General features: G+C 46.5%; 1 protein-coding gene across 1 annotated transcript in view; it reads left to right on the top strand.

Moving 5' to 3' along the window:
• Positions 1–18,034, top strand: part of LOC137527820 (degenerin unc-8-like) — a 175,890-nt gene extending 157,856 nt beyond the window's left edge. Inside the window, exons 9-11 of the mRNA XM_068248764.1 lie at positions 2,758–2,831; positions 11,434–11,509; positions 17,005–18,034. Of these exons, the coding sequence (XP_068104865.1) occupies positions 2,758–2,831; positions 11,434–11,509; positions 17,005–17,214 (360 nt within the window). The 3' untranslated portion in view covers positions 17,215–18,034. The remainder of the gene's footprint in view (positions 1–2,757; positions 2,832–11,433; positions 11,510–17,004) is intronic.
• The last annotated feature ends 8,185 nt before the right edge of the window (positions 18,035–26,219 follow it).

Raw genomic sequence — 26,219 nt, 5'->3', positions numbered from 1 at the left:
ATCCTAGAGGACCGACGCGGGCACAGGACGACTGCGGGGGGCTGGTCGAAGCCCCAGGTACTATATATGTCATATACAGGGATGGTTGTAGTCGGCCAACTTCGCTACGCTGGAACTACACGTATTTTTACGCAAATACACTTCGCAATATACGGCTCCGAAACCTGCCACTTCGCTACGTTAGCATACCGTAGACTACGCGTTAAAATACGCAAGCTCCACATAGTGCGTAGCGTAGTTGATGCGACTGCTTATGCCCTTATGCGGAAAAATTTCTGCAATAATCTGCTAACTATGCGCATATTTAAACTAATATAAGCATACATTCCACCATCCAATGCGGAATTGTATGCGTATAAAGGGCAATAAAATTTCTGCGCATGCGCAATGATCTATGTAGATGCAGTTACCGCACGCGTAGTTGACTTCGCAATACATACGTCAACTACGCGTAGCAGGCGAAGATTCACATAGCGGGACTACGACTACGCGGAAATGCGTATGTGTAGTTCTTAAACTTCGCCTACGAACTACGATGCGTAGTTGCGTACTACAATGCGTAGATTCGCGCTGGCGTAGTTTACGAGCAACCCTGGTCATATATAGGTACACTTTTTAAAGGGGTTCTGTGGAGGGGTTAAAATAACAAAAAACGGCACTTGCCTGGGGCTTCTATCGGCCCCCTGCAGCTGTCATGTCCAGCACCGTCCTCCTACGATCCTCCATTCCCCGCCGCCGGTCCCGGTCTAATATTTGTCTAACTAGATGAATAGTGCTCGCTCCCACACGCGTCATCGAGAGCTTACTGCGCAGTACAAAGTTTTCTTGTATTGCGCCTGCGCAGTAAGCTCCTGATGACGCGTGTGGGAGCGAGCACATGCACAGCTGCAGTATAGTTAGATGCATAATTAGACCGGGACCAGCGGTGGGGAATGGGGGATCGTAGGAGGACGGCGCAGGACATGACAGCTGCAGGGGGCCGATAGAAGCCCCAGGTAAGTGTCGGTTTTTGTTTGTTTAACCCCTCCACATAACCCCTTTAAAAAGAACCCAAGGTGGGCATTTTTGTAAAAAAACAAAAAAACATGCTACCAGATTCCGAGGGAGTAGCCAGGTCAGGTAGCGACAATTACTGCCGCTCCCGCATCCCACTGTCGACAATTTTTTATATAAAAAAATGAACAAACATCGCCGCGAATCCTGGGATCGTGACTCTGCAGTTCTGTGCCCTGTGTGTCTCAACACAGATCGCAGAGCAGGGAGGGGAGGAGAGCTGCCTAATGAGAGCTGGGGAAGGGGCATTAGGAACCCCTCCCCCCCCCAGTGGGCGTTTTGCAGGAGTGCCTCTCCTGCAATGGATGCCCTTTCCATTCGAGATTACTGACAAGCTGCATGTCAGCAATTTTTGGGGGTTGACATTGCAGCGCAGGAGGGATGAGACCAGCACATAGGAGACACAGAGGCACGGCATACAGCAGGGAACATGCCTCTGATACCTCTGTGTCCCATCTTCCCTCCTTTGCCACATCGCAGGGCCATATTTACCATAAGGCACTGTAGACATTAGAACATATCCAATAAGGGAGGGACCCGTTGCTGGAACACCTATGCAAATAAGGAATGGTGCTGGGACAGCACACACAAAAAAAATAGAATGCAAAAAACCATAGGAGCACCTTGAGAATAATGAATTGCTGTGCATCCAGTTTGTTATCCAATCAGGCATTTGTGACCTCATTTTAATAGACATGAGTTGTAGAATGTTGATGTGTCGTACAGCTTGGACCACATTAATTTTCAAAATGATGATCAAACTTGGGAAAATATCAGGAAAACTTCATGAGTCTGATGCAGGGCTGGCCCTGGACTTTTTGAAAAAATTGTCGCCCCCCCCCCCCCCCCCCCGAGCTGGAGGGGTAGCGGGCAAGACGGGGGTACTGGGCCTAGCGGTGTGGAGGGGGTCGGACCCCTCTCTCACCTGGGTCCCCCGATCTGCACTCCCCTCCAGCTGTAAATAGCGAGTAAGCAGCCGTCCAGCCGACAGTAAGAGGCACGGGCGGGGGATCACTCACCTCTTCCTCGTTCCAGCAAGCGCTCCACTGACGTCACTTCCTGCAACGCCGGCCACGTACAATACAGTGGGCGGCGTTGCAGGAAGTGACGTCAGTGGAGCGCACGCTGGAACGAACGAGGAAGAGGTGAGTGATCCCCCGCCTGTGCCTCTTACTGTCGGCTGGACGGCTGCTTACTCACTATTTAAAGCTGGAAGGGAGCGCAGTTCGGGGGACCCAGGCGAGGGAGGGGGGGTCCGAGCCCCCTCCCCACCGCTAGGCCCAATACCCCCGTCCTGCCCGCTACCCCTCCAGCTCGGCGGCCACACCCCGCCCCCGCGGACGGGCGGATGCCGCCCCTATAAGTTTTCCGCCTGAGGCAAAAGTTTCACCCCGCCTCATGAGCGGGCCGGCCCTGAGTCTGAGTCTTACAAACGACCCCATGTTTGAATAGCCCTAGATGTTTTCTTTTTATAAAGGTGACATTTGTGGCCTTTTTCTGATGAATTGACTATGCAAACAACGAATGGTGCCGTAACTACTGGATTACTGTGCGTCCATGTGCCCCGCCGGGGTGCGTCCATGTTATGTTTGGAACCAATGGTGTGCCCTATGCATACATTGCCATTTGTAGAAATCTACCAGCTTACGGTGGATTGCCAAACCGCAGCAAATATAAATATATGTTTTTGTTCTTTTCTTTTAGGAAAACTTCTCAAAAGAGCTGAAGGAATGGGGAGGACAGATGAGAGAAATCGCAGGCAGCCCAGCACTGATCAGGTACATCAAATCACTTGCCTTTTTGAATCCTTTTCAAGATTTTAAAGCTAAACCTTACAGCAACTTTTTAAAGGAAGTGTATAGAATATACGGTAGTTAGCAAGTTTGTTTTCCTTAAAGTGCACCCGAGATGGTCTTAATGCAGGGCCGGATTTACCATAAGGCACTGTAGGCACATGCCTGCAGGCGCCTGATGATGAAAAGGCGGCTCACTCCCTTCCCTGAGCTCCTCCCCCCCTCCTTCCCTATGCAGAGTCCCGAGCAGAGTGTAAATGAGAGGTTACTCAATCGGGTCTCAGCATTCTACTGATTAGATTTCCCATCAGTCGAGGGCCCCACTAGCTACTTAATACTGAGGGGACCTTTGGCTACCTGATACTAAGGGAAACCTGTAGCTGTGACGGGCAACAGGGCAAGAGAAGTAAATAAGAAGTGACAGCTGGGCCGGCCAGCACACTTGCAGTGCGGTTCGGCGGGGATTTGTAGGTTCATGGAGGGTGAAGTCTAAGGTGCCAGGACATCTGTGCCTATAGGCCCCTGTGAGGTAAATCCAGGCCTGTTAATGTGTATTTATACTTACCTGCAGGGCCGGCACTATCGTTAAAGAGACTCTGAAGTCTCAAAAAAAAAAAATTTATTTAACAAATATGTAATATGTTAACCCTAACTAAACCGCTGCATTCCCGTCGCTGTACACTATCTAAATCCCCCCTAACTCGCCGGGGGGGCAACCGGACAGCACTTCCGTGAGAGGCAGAGCTATGAGCTGCAGCTCTGCCTCACACGCGTCTGTCAGCCCGGATCGCCGCCTCTCTCCCGCCCCTCTCAGTCTTCCTTCATTGAGAGGGGCGGGGGAGAGGCGGAGATCTGCCGCTGACAGACGCGTGTGAGGCAGGGCTCACACAGAAGCGCTGCCCGGATTGCCCCCCGGCGAGTTAGGGGGGATTTAGATAGCTTACAGCGGTGGGAATGCGGCGGTTTAGTTAGGATAAACATATTAAACACATGTTATATAAAAAGATGTTTTTTTTGAGACTTCAGTGTCTCTTTAAGGCAAGGGGAGCAGTAGTGCAGGAGCTAGTTCGGGGGCCCAGGGGGCTGACATTTCTGTGTGTAAGGGTGTAGTGTAAGGGGGCCCTAATGTACCTTTGCCTCAGGGCCCCCAAGCCTCTTAAACCGGCCCTGCTTACCTGGGGCTTCCTCCAGCCCCATGAGATGTGTGGGCTCCATTATTGCGAAAAATAGTACTATTTAAAGTACATTTCTTCCAGACTAAAATGCACTATTAATTACTTTTATCTTATGTTCCGGTCACTTACAGTGAGCAGTAAAAATCTGACAGATTTTGGACTAATTCATCTCCTCATGGGGAATTCTCAGGGTTTCTTTATTTTAAAAATCACTCATTAAATGACAGTAGCTTAGTCTAACTGCCGAAATAGTTTGCAAAAGATTAGGGATTCTGACTGACGTCTTTGTAAAGATCCTTTTCAGGGATTGCTTTTGTGTAGAGTAAAGGAGAAACTGAGAATCCCCTACGAGGAGATAGACTAGTCTAAAACCTGTCAGATCTGTGGGCATTTTACTACCTACTTTAAGAAAATGCAACATAGAAGAAAAGTGATTTATAGTGCATATTACACTGAGAGACATTAACGTCTTAAAAGTATGCCTACACGTATTTTAAAGTTGCATAAATTTGCTTTCAAAATTAGCATAAGCCAGCATCAACTCTGATTTATTTGCATCTCACTGATTATCCCTGGTGGTATCTAGTAGCCTCTAAATAGGCACTCAGATACCATCAATATCAAAAGGTGAATAAGGGGTCTGTTTCAGACCCCTTATTTATTTATTAAAATGTTTACCTTTTCATAGCAAAAACACACCAGCTGAAAAATCACTTTATAGAAAAACATACCTTAATTTAAAATAAATTGTATTTATGGCCCCTGCTGTAAACCCAACATCAATCACATTGTACACTCTTGTCTATGTTTCTGGCTTCAAAGAGGAGCCACCAGCCTGTCTTTAGTAGAGATGGCCCGAACGGTTCGCCTGCGAACGATTCCAGGCGAACTTTATGTGGTTCGCGTTCGCCGGCGAACTTTTGTGGAAGTTCGATTCGCCCCCATAATGCTCCATTGAGCACAACTTTGACCCTCTACATCACAGTCAGCAGGCACATTGTCGCCAATCAGACTGCACTCACTCTTGGAGCCCCACCCCCCCGTTATAAAAGGCAAGGTTCTCCTGTCGTTTTACTCACTCGTCTGCCTGCACTAATTAGTTAAGGGACAGCTGCTGACAGACTCTGCTAGGGAGAGCTTAGTTAGGCTCTTGTAGGCTTGTTCCTAGCTGATTGTTATTCCTTATATTACTCCCTCTCTCTAGGGTTGCCACCTTTAGGGTAAAAAAATACCGGCTTGTGGGTGTGGCCTGAGGGGTGTGGCCTAAAATTGGGAGTGGTTTGTCACGGACTTTTTAAAAGACAACTGACAAGAAAGGGATACAGAGGCTGCCATATTTTTACTTTTAAACAATGCACATTTCCTGGCTGTCCTGCTGAGCCTCTGCCTCTATTACTCTTAGCCTCACAGACCCTGAACCAGCATGAAGCAGATCAGATATTTCTGACTGAAGTCTGACAAGATTAGCTGCATGCTTGTTTTAGATGTGGAATTCAGACACTACTAATGCTAAAAAAGGTCAGCTGGCAGGCAACTGGTATTGTTTAAAAGGAAATCAATATGGCAGCCTCCATATGCCACTCTGTCAGTTGCCCTGAAAGGCTCGGTCTGAGTTTCTTGAAGGCAGCATGCCGTGCCACAAAATTTTGCAACAGTAAAGCGGGATCAATGGCGCTAAAAGGAAATGTAAAATTAAACTTACCTAGGTCTTCTTCTAGCCCCCTGAAGTCATTTTGCTCCCCCCAGCAGATGTGCCCGCCTAAAGTGGAATGACAGCAAGGGACCAGAATGACTACAGGGGGCTAGAAAAAGCCCTAGGTAAGTTATACTGGGTACATGGGGGTCAGTGTGAGAGCCATTAGTAATAAGTATTGTATGGTCCCCAGCCCATTACGGATCTTCCAAATTCCCCTGACAGCAGCTTCTGCAAGTAATTCCTGGCGGGGGTTACATGCACGCCACAATGCATCCCAAGAGATATAGGCTGGTTAGATGCCAGTGCATCAATGTACTCACATCTAACCAGACTATAACTCCCAGAATCCATTCATCTCCCAAAATCCATTGCGGCATGTGGCCACCACACAGTACAAATGCTTACAGAAGCTGCAGACAGGAGAACTAGATAGGAGGATCCCAAACAGGTTGGGGCCAGAGGATCAGCACCCTTTAGTTAAAGAGACACTGAAGCGAGACAAAATCTCGCTTGTTCTCTTAATAGCAGGGGCATGTTTGCCCCTGCTAAACCGCTGCTATCCCGTTGCTCTAAGGGGGTCTCTTACCTTACAAATCCCCCCCCCTGCAAAATCCACGACCAACTTGGTCGTAGATTTTGCTGCCCTGTGCGCTTCCTGGTGAGGCCGGGCTACGATCCGCAGCCCTGCCTCACAGGCGTCTATCAGCGGCGCAGCGCCGCCTCTCCCCACCCCTCTCAGTCTGCCTTCGCTGAGAGGGGCAGAGAGAGGCGGCGCTGCGCCGCTGATAGACGCGTGTGAGGCAGGGCTGCGGCTCGTAGCCCTGCCTCACCAGGAAGCGCTGCACGGGGGGATTTGAGACGTAAGGGACCCCCTTAGAGCGGCGTTATAGCGGCGGTTTAGCAGGGGCAAACATGCCCCTGCTATTATTAAGAGAATCAGCGAGATTTATTCTCGCTTCAGATTCTCTTTAAGTAATGATGCTCCCCCTGACCCCCGCACCCACAGTAGCACACATTACAAACCTGCAATTTTAAAAAAGTAAAAAAAACATTCACTGCACTTTACTATACACCTTAAAGGGATACTGTAGGGGGGTCGGGGGAAAATGAGTTGAACTTACCCGGGGCTTCTAATGGTCCCCTGCATACATTCTGTGCCCGCGCAGCCACTCACCGATGCTCTGGCCCCGCCTCCAGTTCACTTCTGGAATTTCAGACTTTAAAGTCAGAAAACCACTGCGCCTGCGTTGCCGTGTCCTCGCTCCCGCTGATGTAACCAGGAGCGTACTGCACAGGCCCAGTATGGTCTGTGCCTTGCACAGTAAGCTCCTGGTGACATCAGCGGGAGCGAGGACACGGCAACGCAGGCGCAGTGGTTTTCTGACTTTAAAGTCTGAAACTCCAGAAGTGAACTGGAGGCGGGGCCAGAGCATCGGTGAGTGGCTGCGCGGGCACAGGATGTCTGCGGGGGACCAATAGAAGCCCCTGGTAAGTTCAGCTCATTTTCCCCCGACCCCCCTACAGTATCCCTTTAAAGTATACCAGAAACGAAGCATAGTTAGTGAACGTTTTAAACATACCTGGGGCTTCCTCCAGCCCCATGCGCACTTATTGCTCCCACATCGCCGTCCTCAGTCTTCTGCTCCAGTACCGGGTCCCGTAACTTCAGCCAGTCACGGACAGTGCGAGCATGCGCAGTGCGCTCTCTCCAGCGGAGAATAGTACTACGCAGGCACAGCACTATTCTCAGCTGGAGAGAGGGCACTGCCCATGCGTAAAACTGTCTGCGACTGGCTGAAATTATGTGACCTGGTACCGAAGAGGGAGAAGTCTGAGGACAGCGGCATGGGAGCAATAAGTGCAGACAGTGGCGTAGCTAAGGAGCTGTGGGCCCCGGTGCAAGTTTTACAATGGGGCCCCTCAAGCACTCTATACATAACAATTGATACGGCGCACCAAAACCTGCCAATGGCAACTACAGTGTCAGAGGTGCAAGAAGGGGGTGGGGAACATTTTCTTAATGATTACCACTATTCAAAGTATCTATAAAAGTGAGTATTATGAGCACAGGACCAATAGAGAGCTAATACTGTAGTTGAGGGAGGGCCCTTCGGGGCCCCTCTGGCCCAAGGGCCCCGATGCGGTCGCAACCTCTGCAACCCCTATTGCTACGCCCCTGAGTGCAGATGGGGCTGGAGGAACATACGGGACCCGGTACTGAAGCTGGAGAAGGCGGAGGACATCAGCGTGGGAGTAATCCGTGTGGATGGGGTTGGAGGAAGTTTTAGGACCCATTACTGGAGCAGGAGAAGACTGAGGACGGCGGCATGGTAGCGATCCAGACGGATGGGGCTGGAGGAAGTTATGGGACCCAGTATCGGAGCAAAAGGCTGAGGACGGCAGTGTGGGAACGTTCCCTGCGGATGGGGCTGGAGGAAGTTTTGGGACCCATTACTGGAGGAGGAGAAGACTGAGGACAGCGGCGTGGGTGCGATAAGTGCAGATGGGGCTGGAGGAAGTGACGGAACCTGGTACTGAAGCTGGAGAAGACTGAGGACAGCGGCGTGGGAGCGATAAGTGCAGATGGAGCTGGAGGAAGTGACGGAACATGGTACTGAAGCTGGAGAAGACTGAGGACATTGGCGTGGGAGCGATAAGTGCAGATGGAGCTGGATAAAGTGACGGGACCTGGTACTGAAGTTGGAGAAAACTGAATACAACGGCGTGGGAGTAATCCGTGCAGATGGGGCTGGAGGAAGTTATGGGACCCGGTATCGGAGCAAAAGGCTGAGGACGGCGGTGTGGGAGCGATCCAGACGGATGGGGCTGGAGGAAGTTATGGGACCCAGTATCGGAGCAAAAGGCTGAGGACGGCAGTGTGGGAACGTTCCCTGCGGATGGGGATGGAGGAAGTTTTGGGACCCATTACTGAAGCTGGAGAAGACTGAGGACAGCGGCGTGGGAGCAATAAGTGCAGATGGAGCTGGATAAAGTGACGGGACCTGGTACTGAAGTTGGAGAAAACTGAGTACAGCGGCGTGGGAGTAATCCGTGCAGATGGGGCTGGAGGAAGTTATGGGACCCGGTATCGGAGCAAAAGGCTGAGGACGGCGGTGTGGGAACGATCCCTGCAGATGGGGCTGGAGGAAGTTATGAGACCCGGTATCGGAGCAAAAGGCTGAGGGCGGCGGTGTGGGAACGATCCCTGCAGATGGGGCTGGAGGAAGCCCAAGGTATGTATAAACCCTCCACTATGTTTCATCTCTGGTGGTGTGCATGAGGACTTATGTCACATCACGCAGACACATCAGACAGGCACATGCATCACACAGACATCACAGCAGGCAGACATCAGGACACATCACACAGACATCACAAGCAGACATCACTCAGACATCACACACACACACAGACATCAGGACACATCACACAGACATCACACACGCTGCATTCATACAAGCAGAGCACCTCTCGTACAGCAGCACTGCGTTCTGCAGCCTGTCGCAGCTTCAGCTTCTCCACGTGTATCTCTCAGTCTCTCTCTCTCCTTCTCCGGGGCATGGGGGCAGAGCTCATTTTGGGGGGAGGGGTGCTGGGCAGTCTGAACACTGAACTGTATCAGTGTGTTAAGCTCAGCGCTGCAGTCGGGGGAGGCAGTACATCCTGCAGAAGGGAGAACAGGCTGTAAACTTTACTCGTAGTTTATGTAGTATGATTACATTGACCTGTTGTCTCCCCCTCTGCTCTTGTGGTTCAGTCCACAAAAAAAAAAAAAAAAAAACGGACAGATACATTGCCGGAAAAACAATTTTTCCGGCAGTGGCTTTGTAATTAAAATTCCGGCCGGGCCGGGGAGATAACGGCCAGGTGGCAACCCTACCTCTCTCCTCCCTCCCGCTCTGTAGGCTGCTATCCTAACCATTATACCACCAACACAACACACTACAATGCAACATGCTGAAGCCAGCCTAGCATGTACCATTGTGATATAGCCAAGAGAAAAATGAGCTTGCTTAGGGATTTGTAGGATTTCAAAAGCCAACTCACATTGGCTGGGATTCGAACCCAGGCCTACCGCTCTGTAGCCTGCTATCCTAACCATTATACCACCAACACTACATGCTGAAACTTCTTGGAGTAGACTTACTTCCTCCCTCCAAAAGACACACATACATCCCCATAAATCATTCATCAGCAACTGCGTGCACAGTCTTTGTGGTACACAGTCTCTGTGGCACAATTGGTTAGGGTGTTTGGCTGTTAGCTGAAAGGTTGGTGGTTCAAGCCCACCCAGGCATGGCCTTGCCTTTTGTGTTCAACAGTTGTCCGAAGAGAACCCCAGATAGCCAGGTAGATTCATATCTCTCTCTCTCCCTCTCTAGTAGGGATGGTCACCGCTTTCTGTGGAATTGTATTTTCTGCAATTTTTGGCGGAAATTGGTCATTCCATTACGTTTGGTCGGAACGGAGTTGCTTTTCAATCCGGCGGAATTCCGAAATTGCCTGTGAAATTCTGCCGGTATCCGTTGATGGTTTTAAGCTGAAAATTCACTTTAATGGCATCAAGTCCTAGAGAGAGAGAGAGAGAGAGAGAGAGAGAGAGAGAGAGAGAGAGAGAGAGAGAGAGAGAGAGAGAGAGAGAGAGAGAGAGAGAGAGAGAGAGAGAGAGAGAGAGAGTACTCATTTTTCTCTTGGGTATATCACAATGGTACATGCTAGGCTGGCTTCAGCATGTAGCATTGTAGTGTGTTGTGTTGGTGGTATAATGGTTAGGATAGCAGCTTACAGAGCGGTAGGCCTGGGTTCTATTCCTGGCCAATAAGAGTTGGCTTTTGAAATACCACAAATCCCTCAGCAAGCTCATTTTTCTCTTGGATATATCATAATGGTACATGCTAGGCTGGCTTCAGCATGTAGCATTGTAGTGTGTAGTGTTGGTGGTATAATGGTTAGGATAGCAGCCTATCAAGCCTGCTTGCTCCCGGCTCCCTTATTCCCAGCAGCGCTGCCCTTTTTAGCTGGGGGTGCCAGAGGGGCTTGAACAGGACTCCCTCCTCTTCTCTGATCTCTGGGGGATGTGCTGGGGCACAGCAACCCTGGCGGCCTAGATCTGCACGCGCTCGCCTGCCCTGCCTGGTCACCGGCGCTGCTCTCTGACCTCTGCGCCAGCTGCTGGCCCACCCACTGAGGTCCTTTCACTGCTGCCTCGCTCCTCACCATGGCCAGCAGGCTCTCAATGTCCTCCATTGCGGTAGATGCAGGCAGGAGACAGAGCAGAGGAACTTCCAACTTTCCAGTCTTGATCTCCTCCCGTTCTGGCTCCTCCCCTTCTGCTGACACACTTCCTGCCTCCAGCTCGCTCTCTTCGACCCGCCTCCCCACTAGCTCAGGTTGCCTGGCCTGCCCAGCAAAATTAACCCCTTACATTCCATCCTTTGGGGCTTATTTGATGATGCTCAAAATTCCCATTGGCCACACTGGTTAGTCATTTTGCAGTGGGGTGCTTTTTTTATATTTATTTTTTTTATATATTTTTTTTTTTTAGTTTTCTAAGTTTTTGTTTTAAGGCACTGCACATGTGTACACATGTATGTAATACTAAAAAAAAATGTACTAAGCATGGATTACATTGCATCATCACATCCCATAATGCCAAGTAGTATGTCAAAAGAGAAAAATAATACCCTGATGTAAACACAATGGTCGCTTTTCCTAGGGACAACTTTCTGAAGGTTGTGGTGTACTTCAAACAGCTGAATTTTGAACTAATAGAGGAGGAGCCATCTATGACGGTAAGAACTGTACATTTGTACTTCACTAAAAGTTGTTAGTGTGTTGAGGCATGTTCAGGGCCGGATTTACCATAAGGCACTGTAGGCACGTACCTATAGGTAGGGTTGAGCCGAAATTTTCGAAATTTAGCGTTACTATAATTTACGCATGCGAAATTTGCTATTATGATGCGAAATTATGGTAGCGTAATTGCCATTAAAATCGTAATTGAAAATACCGTAAGCGTAATTTTCAACGTGTAATTTCGCGTTTCGTTCATAACGTAATTTCGCGTTAAACCATAACGTAATTTCGCGTTAAACCATAACGTAATTTTGCATTTCTTCGTAATTTCGCGAATTTCGTAATTACTTGTTAGCTATAAAAAATTACTTGTTCGCATTAGCCAATCAGAAGCGAATCAGCGGTAGTCAGACGAACGCTAACAAATTTTCGCATATAAACGCTTTTTCGCGTTAAATAATGTAAAAACTAAGCATGCACAGTTCAAGGGTGTAAACTACGCTTACAAACGTTTGCATGCAAGGCAAACGTAATTTCGCAATACCCACCGTAACGCGAAAACAACGCGAAAATTAACGCTTACAGTAATATGAACTATCGCGAAATTACGTTATGTAACTACGCTTACAAATGGTTGCATGCATGCAAGGCAAACATTATTTCGCAATACCCACCGTAATGCGAAAATTACGCTTACGCGGAATTTCGCGAAATCCTTCTTCATTACGATTATGTACTTACGGCCATAATCGTAATTACACTAATTACGCGAAATTTCGCGAAATCGTAATTAAGTCATTACGCTCATCTCTACCTATAGGCACCTTATGATGAAAAGGCATCTCACTCCCCTCCCCGAGCTCCTCCCTCCCTCCTCCCCTATACAGAGTCCCGAGCAGAGCGTAAATGAGAGGTTACACACCCAGCTCTCTGCATTCCACTGACCAGATCTCCCTTCAGTCAGGGGCACCTCTAACTACTTACCGAAATACCAAAGGTACCTCTGGCTACCTAATACTGTAGCTACCTACACCAGGCAGGGGAAGCAGGGGAGAAGTGACAGCTGGGGCAGCCAGCACACTTGTGGTGCAGTTTGGTGGGGTATGTTGGTTCATGGAGGGTGCCAGGACATCTGTGCCTATAGGCTCTTGTGATGTAAATCCGGGCCTGGGCATGTTTTAGGTACATGCTTATCTCATGATTTACATACAGTTTTGCTATAATGATGGCCATAAATGAATGCATACATGCGATGCGATATGTTGCATAATTTACCACTGACATATATGGAATGTCAACTTTCTTGTTACATATATATGGGCCCATATATATAAACTTTTTATAATGATTTTTTTTCCCCCTAGGTGAGACTCTCACACGCTGCCAATAAAATGCCTTTCAAACCACCAGCAAGGAAAAAAAATACTGAAAATAATTGTGACAGTACTTTTTCACTTACTTTTTGGTACTTTTTGATTTGCAAAGTGCTGAAAAGTTATTTTAAACAAAAGAAGAAAACGTATCTACTAGGAGAAAACTGGGGTGATGTAACGATCGGTGTCAGCACGCAGAGAGAATCTGATTATTGGTGATCTGCAGTAACACCAAGAATGCAGATATATACCTGATTATTGATGATCTGCAGAATCACCGATAATACAGATATATTGCTAACCTCTGGACACCTATAGGTATGTGAGTGTTTGGTGTAACAGTAATACTTTGAGCAATGCACCTGCAAGCAGGTGATCATAGGCAGTAAGGAATACTGCTCTTGATGACACAGGAACCTTCCAGCAGCCTGAGACTCTCCAAGGGGTGGAGTCAGGCTGGAGATAGGAAGGACCAGAGAGTGAGTGACACCTGAAGGTGGATGTCACTATCTGATCTGGAGACTATCTCTTGAGAGGAGAGATAGCTCTCGAGGTCGGGCACGCCTGGTCGGTAACACACAGACAGATAAAGTACAAAGACAGAAGACTGATTCGGTATCCAGGGCAAGCAGGGTTTGGCAACGGAGAATCAGATATGCGAGGTACCGAATCAGAGGACAGAAGAGTAGTCAGGAAAGCAATAGGTCATAACAGATATCAAACAATGCCTAGTCTGGGTGTGAGGTCCGTGGTCTCTACACCCTGGAACTAGTCTGGAGAATAACACAGATGATAATACAGTTCCCTAGTCTGAGTGTGAGGTCCGTGGTCTCTACACCCTGGAACTAGTCTGGAGAATAACACAGATGATAATACAGTTCCCTAGTCTGGGTGCGAGGTCCGTGGTCTTAGCACCCTGGAATTAGTCTGGAGTATAACACAGATGATAATACAGTTCCCTAGTCTGGGTGCGAGGTCCGTGGTCTCAGCACCCTGGAACTAGTCTGGAGTATAATACAGATGATAATAGTACAAGTAATCTGGCTCAGTGTGAATTCCCAGGTCCACCTGGTTCAAACACACTGTAGGATCTGACTATGGTCTGAGTGCTTCCACGTAGTGTTCGCAACGGCAGACAACCAGCAACTGACAAGCAAGCTGTATATATAGTTGCAGGACTCTGCCGCCCCGCCCGAACCACTCAGCCAATCAGGAGTCCAGCAGGAATCAGCTGATCATCCTGATCAGCTGACACATCTCCTGCTGGCATAAAAGTCCTGACTTCTGGCGCGCGCGTGCGTAGCCCTAAACCTGTGTGAACTAACAGGCTCAGCCACACCTGCTGCATGCTGCTGCGTGCAAACCGCCGCGCTGGACACAGAACCAGCCTCCTTGCTGTCAGTACACGCGGCGGCTTTTCCGCGTTTTCTCACAGGTGAAAAGGTTAACTTAAAGCGGATCCGAGATGAAAAACTAACTATAAGAAGTAACTTGTCTATATATCTTATCTAAAGTTTAGATAGTTTACACAGCAAATCTAGCTGCAAATAGATGTAATAGAAAATTATTTTTTCTTCCTGTGATACAAGCCATGTTTGTAAACATTACACAGAGGCAGGCTTATCTGTATCTTGATCACTAAGCCTGTGAAAAAAAACCTATTCCCCCTCCTCCCTCCTCCTCTCTGCCTCTGAAATCAATGACTAGTAACACCTCCTCCTCCTCCTGCCCAGACTAAGCTCCCATTATTATTATTATTATTATTATTATTTAGTATTTATATAGCGCCGACATATTACGCAGCGCTGTACAATGTATATATATATATATCTTGTCACTAACTGTCCCTCAAAGGAGCTCACAATCTATTCCCTACCATTGCCATATGTCTATATTATGTAGTGTAAGTACTGTAGTCTAGGGCCAATTTTTTAGGGGGAGCCAATTAACTTATCCGTATGTTTTTGGAATGTGGGAGGAAACCGGAGTGCCCGGAGGAAACCCACGCAGACACGGAGAGAACATACAAACTCTTTGCAGATAGTGCCCTGGCTGGGATACAAACCTGGGACCCAGCGCTGCAAGGCGAGAGAGCTAACCACTACGACACCGTGCTGCCCTTGCTACTGCCAAGGCTCTCTGAAAACCTGTGGGCGTGGTTTATTTAGTTTATAGGGAATTAGAGTATTAAAACAAAAACAAAAAAGTATTTGGCTTGAGGAATGCCTTATAAACAATAGGAACAGAACACAATTATGCAATGATTAAAAGTTCACCTCGGATCCACTTTAATAAGGGCCATTGGCCCATATGCAATAAATTTTTTCTCCTGAGTTATCTCCTAGGATATAGTTTTCTACTTATCTTTAAATTAACTTTTCAGCATTTTATAAATGAAAAAGTACCCAAACGTTGGTGAAAATGTATTATCAAAATTATTTTGAGTATTTTATTGCTGGTGGTTTAAAATGCATTCACACCACAGGTGTGAAAGTATCACCTAGGTTAAAAGTCAGGAGACAAATTGAATTTCATACGGGCCTATCTTACTCAGTATTACTGCATAATTCAGGGCAGCTGTTCTACTGCTGGCAGACTGGTTCTAATGTATGACTTAAGGACAGTCTGAATTCTTAAAAAAATACCTCTTTTTACTTGCCAGTTATATTAAGCATAAGATCATAGCTGAAACACCGCATTCCCGCGGCAGAACAATGTATTTATACCCCTCAAATCCCCGGGGCAAAATTTTGGGGATCGCTTCCTGGTAGAGGCAGAGCTTTATGCATTAGCTCTGCCTCTGCTAAAGTAAATCTCCACCTCTCCCCGCCCCTCTCAGTCTTCTTTTACTGTGAGGGGTGGGGAGAGGCAGAGATCGGTGGAGATTGACTCCAGCAGAAGCAGAACTACAGCGCAAAGCTCTGCTTCCCCAGGGCAGCAAAATGCAGGACCTGGAAAGTTGTGGAATTTTGCCCCAGGATTTAGGGGTTATAAATACATCGTTCTGCCATGGGAATGCAGCGTTTCAGCTATGATCTTATTGCTGAAGAGCACTGACGAGTAAAAAAATATACCTTTTTTAAGGCTTCAGACTTTCTTTAGGGGTTACTTTTGACCTATGGGAAGCAGGTGTCCATAAATACCACATATAGCCAAGCTGTTTTTTCATTACATGAGATAAATTAGGCTCTGCTTGGTTCTGTTTATATTTCTTGATTATGATAACTGTAAGAATAAAAAAATGGAGTAATTACCCTAATGAGATATTCCAACTTCAGGCATATGTGCTGGTAATGAGTTAGAATAAATCCTGCAAGTGTAGGAGTCTCCCTTTACTTATTTTACCATTGTCCAATGGCTGTCAGCATTGGGTGAGAGGGCGGAGGGAAAATTCTGCCACAAACATAAAACATGGTTCTTGCTGGTGGCCACAGGAGCTCTTCAGACTTCCCGAAACTTGGGATGCCTGGCAATTAGAAGGGTGTTTTTGACAAAAAGCCACCCCACCCAGGGCACTAAGGATGGGAAATTCACGCCAGGACACTTGCAGGTAGTAGTCTGGATTCATACATCTCTTATTTACTCTTCCACAATGATCTACCTCTTATAGTTTTTGGCTCAGTTCTCCTCCACCTTGTAAATTTGGAGTTATCCAACAACCTTTGGATGTTCCTATACATTTTTGCCTGCTTCCTCCCTTCTGTTGCATACTTTATATATCATGTATAACAATTGGGATGATGATATCCTTAACGGTGTCCACGGCAGATATGCAAACCTAAGAACCCAAGAGCAAAGATCTTTGAGTCCCTCAGAGGTATCGGAGGTCATTAGGTGTTTTAACGCTCCACTAAACTACCAATCCCTAAATTTCACTTTTAGGTGGTTGACCCTTCAACAAATATTGCTCATGGGAGGGGGAAGGGGGGGGGGGGAGAGGTTAATTAGAATGCATAGCCTCACACAGAACTAACAGATTCGGGAGTGTTTTTCAATGTTTATGTTTCAGTTTTAGCATAGTTTGCAAAAGTGCTTTGAAGATTCGGGAGATAATGTTGAAAAATGTTGTTAACCATGTGTTAATATCATATGTGATTTTTCTTTTGTGTGTCCTGCAGGAAATCAACTTAATATCTAACATGGGTGGCTTGGTTGGCCTGTGGGTTGGCTTCTCTGTATGCACCTTGGCCGAGTTCTTTGAGCTGTTCCTGGATGTGCTTCTGCTCTTCCTTCGGAGGTGCATCAGTACGATGAACAAGGAGGGCTACTCCAACCCTTATGTCCAAAAACAAAGTCCCATCTACCTACAGAGGACCACCAAACTTTGAGCAGAAAGAGAAGATGAGGAGGTCTCTGATGTTACATGCAAGTTATCAGCACAGCATAGGCATGTCTACAGCAACATGTTGTATAGTGCTTCTTCTACTTTAGTGCCTGTTCTTTTCAACAGCTGACTAAACACTTCAACATCTACCCAACTCCAAGACAACTCAGGAAAGTGGTCCCCCGTAATTCAGTAATCTAACTTTGGAAAGAAACCTATGGAATGGACTACACCTCTATAGAGGTCCATAAACTCACCAGTTATTTCCGTTTATGTCCACATCAATGCAGCTTATCATTGCCATAGAACAAGCCAACTTTTAACCATGAGGTGAGGGAGGATGAATAAGATCGGGCTGAGCATAAAACACATATTTACATAACTGGAGATTAATAGAAATATAAAGTGGATCTCCTGTAAGAAAAAAAAAAAACAATGATAGTTCACTCAGTCAAGTTCATAACCTGCATGGCCAGAGCTCATAGGGTGGGGCAGGAAAACATATAGAAAAATAAAAGAGATCACCTTCGAGGTAAACTGATATTTGTCTGTGGCACATATTCATGTATACAAGGAAAGCCCTAGAGCCAGCATGAAGGCCAAACCCATGAGATTCTTACACCAGCAGTTTCCAACACAATCAATAAGAACATCCACAGTAAGACAAATAGATGGACAATTGCCACTCGAAAGTCACCTGGAGCCTCTTCCACTGGGTCTAAGGACCTATACCTTTCTGGGCGCTGCTCACAGCAGGATGACTAGTACAAAGATAAACACCACAATGCTAAGCCCTCAACCACACGGTGCATATATGTTTACCTTTTCTCCACCCCCTCTGTGTACCTCACTTTCTCTTTCTGTGATTGGCAAATTTGAAAAACTCCTTCAGAGAGTTAGGAGTTCCCACGAAGTAACACCTGAAGCTCAAGCCTTTGTTGTCCAGGTCTTTTGTTCAAGTCCATGAGGTCAAACCTAAAGTGGCTGCTACACAAAGCATGCTATGGGTCAAATGCAGCCCATTTCTTACACTAAGCAGTTACAAAAAAAATAGTAATGTTTATAAATCAAACATCTTCTCTGTATATGAACAGCCCATCAGGCAAAGCAAGCAAGCCTCTGACTCGGGGGCAGCCTTCATACCCTCAAGCCTCATAAATCTAGGTATGGATTCCACTGTGGATGCACTCCTTGATTGTGTAAGAGTCAGTGGTTGAATCACGTGCTATGCACACAGTATGGGCCAAGAGTAGGTGCTACTGCTAGAAGCTTAGGTAGGTGGTACCTCCCAAATAATAAAATAACAAAATCCCAGCCACCAGTCGAACAAAAGAAGTTAATTCAACAATATCTATGAATCCAGTCCATGGGCTTGATTCACTAAGACAAATAGCACGCCTTATTAAAGTTAGCACGCCTTATCAAAGTTGACATGCCTTATCAGAGTAGCATAGCGAGCGCTACGAACCCGCAGGGGCTCAGGGCAGGACGAGTGGAGCTCTCGTCATTGCCAATCATCAGGCATAAGTTTGCTATGCTACTCTGATAAGGCGTGTTAATTTGATAAGGCGTGTTATCTCTGATAAGGAATGCTATTTGTCTTAGTGAATCAAGCCTCGTAAATCTACGTGAGTGCCAGAGCCCATTATTGTTGTGATTCCTTGATAAAGGGGTCCTCTGAGATCCCGAAATGTTAGCCTGGAGTCATGGATACCATTGAATGAACTCATTGCACTGAAGTGCTTTTTTGGTTTTTGCATTGTTTGTGTAGGATGAAACAGTCGTAGTGTAGTGATCACAGAATGAGATAGGCCTTGATGTTGGCTTTAGGGCTTCCCGGCCCTTAATATCCATGACAAGCGGAATATAACCCTGCATTTCAACTTTGCTCTAAAACATTAATTACAGCATGTTATATGCAACCAGCATTTTGTTTACTAGACCAGCATTGGAAGGGTTACACACAGAGCTTTAAAGTTCCGTGGAGAGAAATGCTGCCGCATCCGAAGTTTAGATAGATACATTTAAGTAAGCACAATGTAACAAGTGAGGAATGTGACTCACTCTCTCTCTCTCTGTGTCCGGGAGCTCCTGCACAGTCAGAGTGTGTGTCACATTCCACACTTGTTATATTGTGTCAGATGCGGCAGCATTTCTCTCCATGGAACTTAAAAGCTCTGTGTGTAACCCTTCCAGTGCTGGTCTAGTAAAAAAAAATGCTGGTTGCATATAATATGCTGTAAATAATGTTTTAGAGCAAAGTTGCAATGCAGGGTTGTATTCCGCTTTTGTCATGCAAAGTCATTGGCTTTATGCATGTTGAGCGGCGAGTATCCTTTATTTTGTTCTTTCAGTAATTCTGACAGCTAGGCCCGCTAAGCAGCTAAGGTAAATAGGAGAATAATGGCTTTGGCCTGTGCTCAACCGAGATGATCTGGAATTTCAGATCTCTTGGCCGAGACAGCTGCGACCAGCCTCCTTGGCCATGAACAATCTAGCATGTAAAGATAAGACGAAATTTCATGTTTTTGTCATTTACGACACACAATTTGCAATTACGACATGAAATTGTAATTCGTAATTATCAGAAAAATTCATAATTTCATATTTCAAAATTTAGTGTCGTAATTTTGTGTTAAATCGTAATTTCGAGTTTCATTCGTAATTTATCAAAAATGATGGAAAACGTAAATTTTAATATCTAGTTTTACATGACATTATGCAAATTACGGGTAACACAGAATCGTAATTTCGTGTTGTACGGGAAACTTATCTTGAAAACGATCATAAATAATTAGGGAAAAATTGTGTATGGTCATAATTACATGACATTTCCCGTAACTTTTCATCATTACAATTTGTCCATTACGATTGTAATTACAAAAATTATGCAAAATTTTGGGAAATTACACATTAGAATCATGACTACGAGGATATGTACAAGGCTCTATATTTTCACTTGGTGGGGAGGTGGCATATTTATATTAAATCTTGGAAACTGTCGATAAACTTTAAAGAGGAACTGTAACCAAGGATTGAACTTTATCCCATTCAGTAGCTGATATCCCCTTTCCAAGGAGGAATCTTTACCTTTTCTCGAATAGATAATCAGGGGGGTTTGTGTGGCTGACATTGTGATGAAACCCCTCCCACTGTGTGATGTCATGACCAAGGTCCTGACAGTCTGTTGCCTGTGAACCTCTTTGCAGTGTGGGAAATAACGGCTTTTTCCAATAGCCAAGCAGGTAATATCTTCCTCTGTGCATAGAACTCTCATTAACGAACATTCCGTACAGATCACCTGGCAGGACTAAAAAGAGGTCATTACCTCTGATACATTTCAGAATGTAAATCAGGGAGAGGAAAGGTTTTGCAATGTGCAAACACGGACTAAATAATCTATAAGTGAATATTGTAAACAATAAGCAATTTTATTAATTATGTTATTTTCACTACAGTTCCTCTTTAACTCTAACTTAGAGAATGCTTTGGCCTTCATCATCAGCACAAGCTATGGACTGATATAGCTACAGTGGTGATACATGATGGTAGCTAGTTATGTAAAAACCAGAACCATATATTTGATGTGGGATGCAATCGGCCCTCACCATTTTAACAAATGTGACCTTGTGACATCTCTGTAGCTGTTCCCAAGGCTTGTTCTTACTAGACTGCAAAATTGTTCAAACACAGGCATCTGATCTGTAGCTATATATTATTATGCTGTATGCCTTGTAAGTATGGAAATATTTGTCCAATTATACTGTATACAATTTGGGTATGGATAGAAATAAACTTATTTATATAGATTGCATGTGTATGTCAGCTGTTGGCCCGTGGATTCTCTTATGAGTGGGAAAGCTTTTGATGATCTATTTTAAAGGACAACTGAAGAGAGAGGTATATGCAGGCTGCCACATTTATTTCCTTTTAAGCAATACCAGTTGCCTGGCAGCCCTGCTGATCCTCTGCCTCTAATAATATTAGCTATAGCCCCTGAACAAGCATGCAGCAGATCAGGTGTTTCTGACATTATTGTCAGATCTGACAGGACTAGCTGCATGCTTGTTTCTGGTGTGATTCAGATACTACTGCAGAGAAATAGACCAGCAGGGCTGCCAGGCAACTGGTATTGATTAAAAGGAAATAAATATGGCAGCCTCTGTATTCTTTTCACTTCAGTTCCCCTTTAAGGCCGATTTTACACCTAGCCTGTGCATTGCAGTGCGATGCCCCGCCCCCGTTGCATTGCACAACATGTCAATCATGTGACATTTGAACCCTGGTCTCCTGTGTCAGAGGAAGAGCCCCTAACCAGTACATTATCCATCCAGCCTCTAGCCCACACCCCATCCAGACTCACCTAAGGTACGCTTTAAAAGAAACATCCAGGAAGAAAAAAAATAAAAAATCCTCTTGCCTGCGGCTTCCTTCAGCCCCTTGCAGCCATCCTGTGCCCTCGCTGCAGCTCCGCTCCCTGTCGGTGACCCAAAGTCCCCTCTGGGAAAAGAGACCTACTTTTACTCCAACAAAAGTTCACGTAGTCGCGCTGACATCATCCGGACTGTACTGCGCAGGCGCAGTAGCTCTGGAGCTGCGCAGTACAGTCTGGATGACGTCAGTGCGATTCCGTGAGCCGCACGCTGGAGCACAAGTAGATGCCTACCTGACGAGGGTGGCATCGGCACCGGAGGGGACCGTGAGCCACCAGAGCTGCGGCGAGGGCACAGGAGGGGTGCCAGGGGCTGGAGGAAGCACCAGGTAAGTAGATTTTTTTTTTATTTCTAGGCTCCTCTGACCTTCCCTTTAACTCCAGGGGTCATGTTCCGAGTGGACCGTTTGGCTGCAATCCTGCTGTACCAACCCCCCATTCTATATTCCTGAAACTGCTCCTCCGATACAACAATATGGTATGCTCGCCAGTCACTTCGCTTGGGAGAAGTCAGTGGCTTCGGTTTCCATCCAATGTGTGGGCAGGTGAGGGGAGGAGCAATTATGAAATCTACTGGAAATCTGTCTGCAGTGTGTGGGAACTGGGAAGGCAATAGATCCTTCTCTGATCAGATTCAGAGAGGGATCTATTAGATTGGTGTAGCTGGTGGCAGATTGACAGGTGTATGGCACATTAACCTCCTTGATTCTCTGTGGATTTTAGGGTCTAAAAGCGGAGCAATTTTTTTCTGCTTTCAGACTCTAAAAAAAAAAACACACCCCGAAGAAATCACACAGCAGCCCCTTCACTGAACTCCCCTTTCTAGGATCCAGCACCGCATTTCTTCCTCCTGTCCTCTGGGGGGCACTCCATCTCCATGGCGAGATGGCTGCCGGTTGCCATGAACTCACCCGAGAGATGGGGAGCCTCAGAGGACCCGAAGAAGATGGGCTGAGACTGTCCGGATCCCGCGGAGGTGGGCCCGGCACTGCTTCTGGGCTCTGCATATCCTGCCCCGCAATCACCCCGACCAGGGAATACCGCCAAGGAGGTACAGGGGTCAATCACCCACAAAGAATCTGTTTCTCCCAGTAGTCATATTTGCCCCAGGACCTTATGAGAGCCGGATTAAGGCTAAATGAGGCCCTAAGCAGACTTACAGATTGGGCCCCCCAGACCGCCACATGCAGCCAACCCGGTAGCTGCTCCCCGGAGCCCCAGCACAGCCGCGGGACAGGTTGCATCTCACCTTCTCTCAGCCGCTCCCAGGAGCCCCTCCGTGCTGCAACTCCTATGTGCCGTCTCTGCAGCAGCACGTAATCCAGCCCTGACAGGCGAGCGGTGCCCATTACCATGGTAATAGAGCCACATGCCAGCCCCGCTGTCTCCAGCCCAGCCTGTGCAATCAGCATGCATCACATCAGTGTGCTCAAGGTGGCTAACGCTGCTCACATCAGTCTACGGCTGACTGCACAGGCTGGGCTGTAGAGAGAGGTGCTGGCAAGCGCAACCATCATCACGGCAACAGGCGCCGCATGCTCGCAAAGTCAGGGCTTGTCAGGGTTGAATTACCTGCTGATGGGACCCATCAGACTCTGACTGGGGCCCCAAGCTACTGCTTCTTTTGCCTAGTCGGTAATCCAGCCCTGGTCACCTTAACATAAGGCACACATAAACACCCATGTATATGTCACAGCAATGCAAAATAATATGAGGCCTCTTACATTAGCACAGCAAAACAGCGGTGTGTTACCCTTTTTTACCACAACGGGACGTAAAAACAAGGTAAGTCAATGGGCCTTGCACAGTTAATGCGGTGCGATGAGCTGCGCCAGAAGCTTCCAATCCGACGTGAGGACTGCAGGGTGTTACCGCATGCACCGCGCTTAGCACACGAAGCACGCTGTAATGCAAGTCTAGGGGCAACGCGGGTAGTGTGAAGGGCGTGGCACGCATGTGCGGACCAACAACAATTCCATTGCCATATTTCCTGTCTAGAAGGAGTACATCACTGAGCAGGGGGGATGGGGGGCGTGCCTATGCATATAACCCTGCAGGGTCACATGACTGACCTTTTTTTGCAATGCAGCAGGAGCACCGCACCGCAATGCAAAAAACAAGTGTAAAACCTGCCTTAATAAAAATAATCTATTATAAAGAGACCGTAAAAAATGTAGACATAACTTATCTGTGAATTTTATTAGTGATAAAAGGTCTAAGGTCAAAGTAGCCACTGATTATTTGTAGTCACATTTTTTTTCTAGTTAAAAACATGCTACAAATATAGACTAACCAGCAACTTTATTAGGAACACCTATACTTAATCAACTACACTGCACTGCATAGGAAGATGCAGATACAGGTCAGATTTACACACGAGACACTAGACAGGCAGGGCCGCTTTAAGACTTTTTGCTGCCTGAGGCAAACGTGTGAGGATAACACCAATAATTTACTCTGCTTCATATAATGTTCTCAGATGACATGCTGCAGTTCAACACAATGGCACACTGGCTGGCTGTGAGTCTGTGACAAACAATATGCTCACCCTCAGCCACTCCATTCCTCCCCAGTCAGGACAGCAGTGCCACCTCCTCCTGTCTGCTGTGCCAGTCAAATGAAACACTGCAGCTCTCCTGCCTCCCCTCCTCCCTCACTGTCAGACTCCTCACACAGCACAACAAGCTGCTTTTCCCCAATGATGACCTCTTCACCTCGCTCTCCTCTGACTTCTCCTCCTACTCTGACTGCATGCTGTTAGTGTAAACACAGTACAAACATGCTGTCCCTGTAATCGCTGCCGCCTGATGCAAATGTTTCACCTTGCTTCATGAGAGAACTAGCCCTAACAACCGCTCTTCAACCATTCTGGTGCGTAAAGAAGCATCCTAAAATGTGCAATTCGTTGCACCGCATTGGGTTCCATTCCTGTCGGCCAAGAACAGAAAACTGGGGCTGCGGTGGGCACAGGGGCACCAACACTGGCCGGGGCAACATTGGAAACACCTGGTGTGATGGGTCTGGATTTCTGCTGAGGCCATAGAAGGTGGGGTCAGAATTTGAGGACCACGACATGAACCCGAGAAGCCACGCTGCCTTGCGTCAGCAGTCCAGGCCAGGGGATACTTTAGGTGGAATTATGGTGGCCACACTGGTTATATGACTAGAAGACCAGGTTTATCAGGGGTGTTATCTGTGAAAGCAGCCAAGTCCCATGACCAAAGGAGCTCATTACTCGATTTTACATGGAGTGATTTAAAGCCCGTTTCAACTACACATGGATTTCTGTGCATTTTCTGCATGCAGATTTACATAGCAATGCATTTCAATGGGCCAGTTTCCACTGTATCCAGAATTCACATGCAGAAATAATCTGGACAGCAGTGCTACAAACCTTTGGAAGAGTCAGGTAAACTGGGGAATGATCATTCATAAACAAGAAAAGTAATAGAGATTTTAACTTTTGGATTGCCTGGTTAGCATCCTTATTACTTATTTACCAGATAAACATAAAGAATTGATTTTTGATTTTATGCCCGACAGTTACACTTTAAGAAGAACTTTAACCAAGGATTTAACTTCACCAAATCAGTAGCTGATACTCCCTTTCCCACAAGAAATCTTTGTGGGAAAAACAATGGGCTCTAACTGCCAAGTAAGCAATATTATTATTATTATTACAGTATTAATATTATTATTTATCTATATAAATAATAATATTAATACTGTAATGGCGCTGTAACGTCCCTCTGTGCATAGAACTCTCAGTAATGAACATTCCGTACAGATCACCTGGCAGAACTAAAGCAGTCACCACCAGTGATACATTTCAGAATGTAAATCAGGGAGAGGAAAGATTTTACAATGGGCAAACACTGACTAAATAATCTACGAATGAACATTATAAAAATAAGCAATTTTATTCATTATTTTATTTTCACTACAGTTCCTCCTTATAACGGCTCCTTACACTACCAAGTGATCCATCAAATATTGCCGTTAAGCCGCACTTCCAGCTAGACATGATCTACCAACGACACATAAACCTCAGTCTATTCAGAATTGCCCCTGGTCACCCTTCCTCACCCCCGGAGCTCTGGCCTCCATCCAACACCTCTCTTCAGAAATCAGAGTGTGTTGACCTTGGCACAAGCCGTGACTGTGGACTGACGGCACATTCTGTACCTCCAGCCGCTCCCAACAAAGACTCCTGTATTCGGCCCTACCTGAAGGTTTGAACGGTGGTTTCGAAATGTAAAAATGACATTTTAAAGTTGAAAATAATTTTGAAAAATCTATCAGGTAACAAGAACGAGACGTCTGCTCCAGAAAAACGTTATGTTCATGAAATACGGCCTGTTCCTTAACGTTATTTCTAGTTTCAAAATAAGGGTTGAGCCTGAGGCAGACTTCTGATTGGCCCCCCTCCCCAACCTGGTCATTTTGGCTCTGATGACACCTCAGCGCTACTTTTGGCACAAACAGCAGCGTCCGAACCAAAAATACCAGCATCAGCATCAAGAAGACTGAAATTAAAATGGCTTCAGACATCAACAACCAGACATTTGTAAAGCGCT

Source organism: Hyperolius riggenbachi, chromosome 8, assembly GCF_040937935.1.
Source record: "Hyperolius riggenbachi isolate aHypRig1 chromosome 8, aHypRig1.pri, whole genome shotgun sequence".
NCBI classification, from domain to species: Eukaryota; Metazoa; Chordata; class Amphibia; order Anura; family Hyperoliidae; genus Hyperolius; species Hyperolius riggenbachi.
The sequence above is the reverse complement of the archived record's forward strand: the minus strand, read 5'-3'. Positions and strand labels throughout refer to the sequence as shown.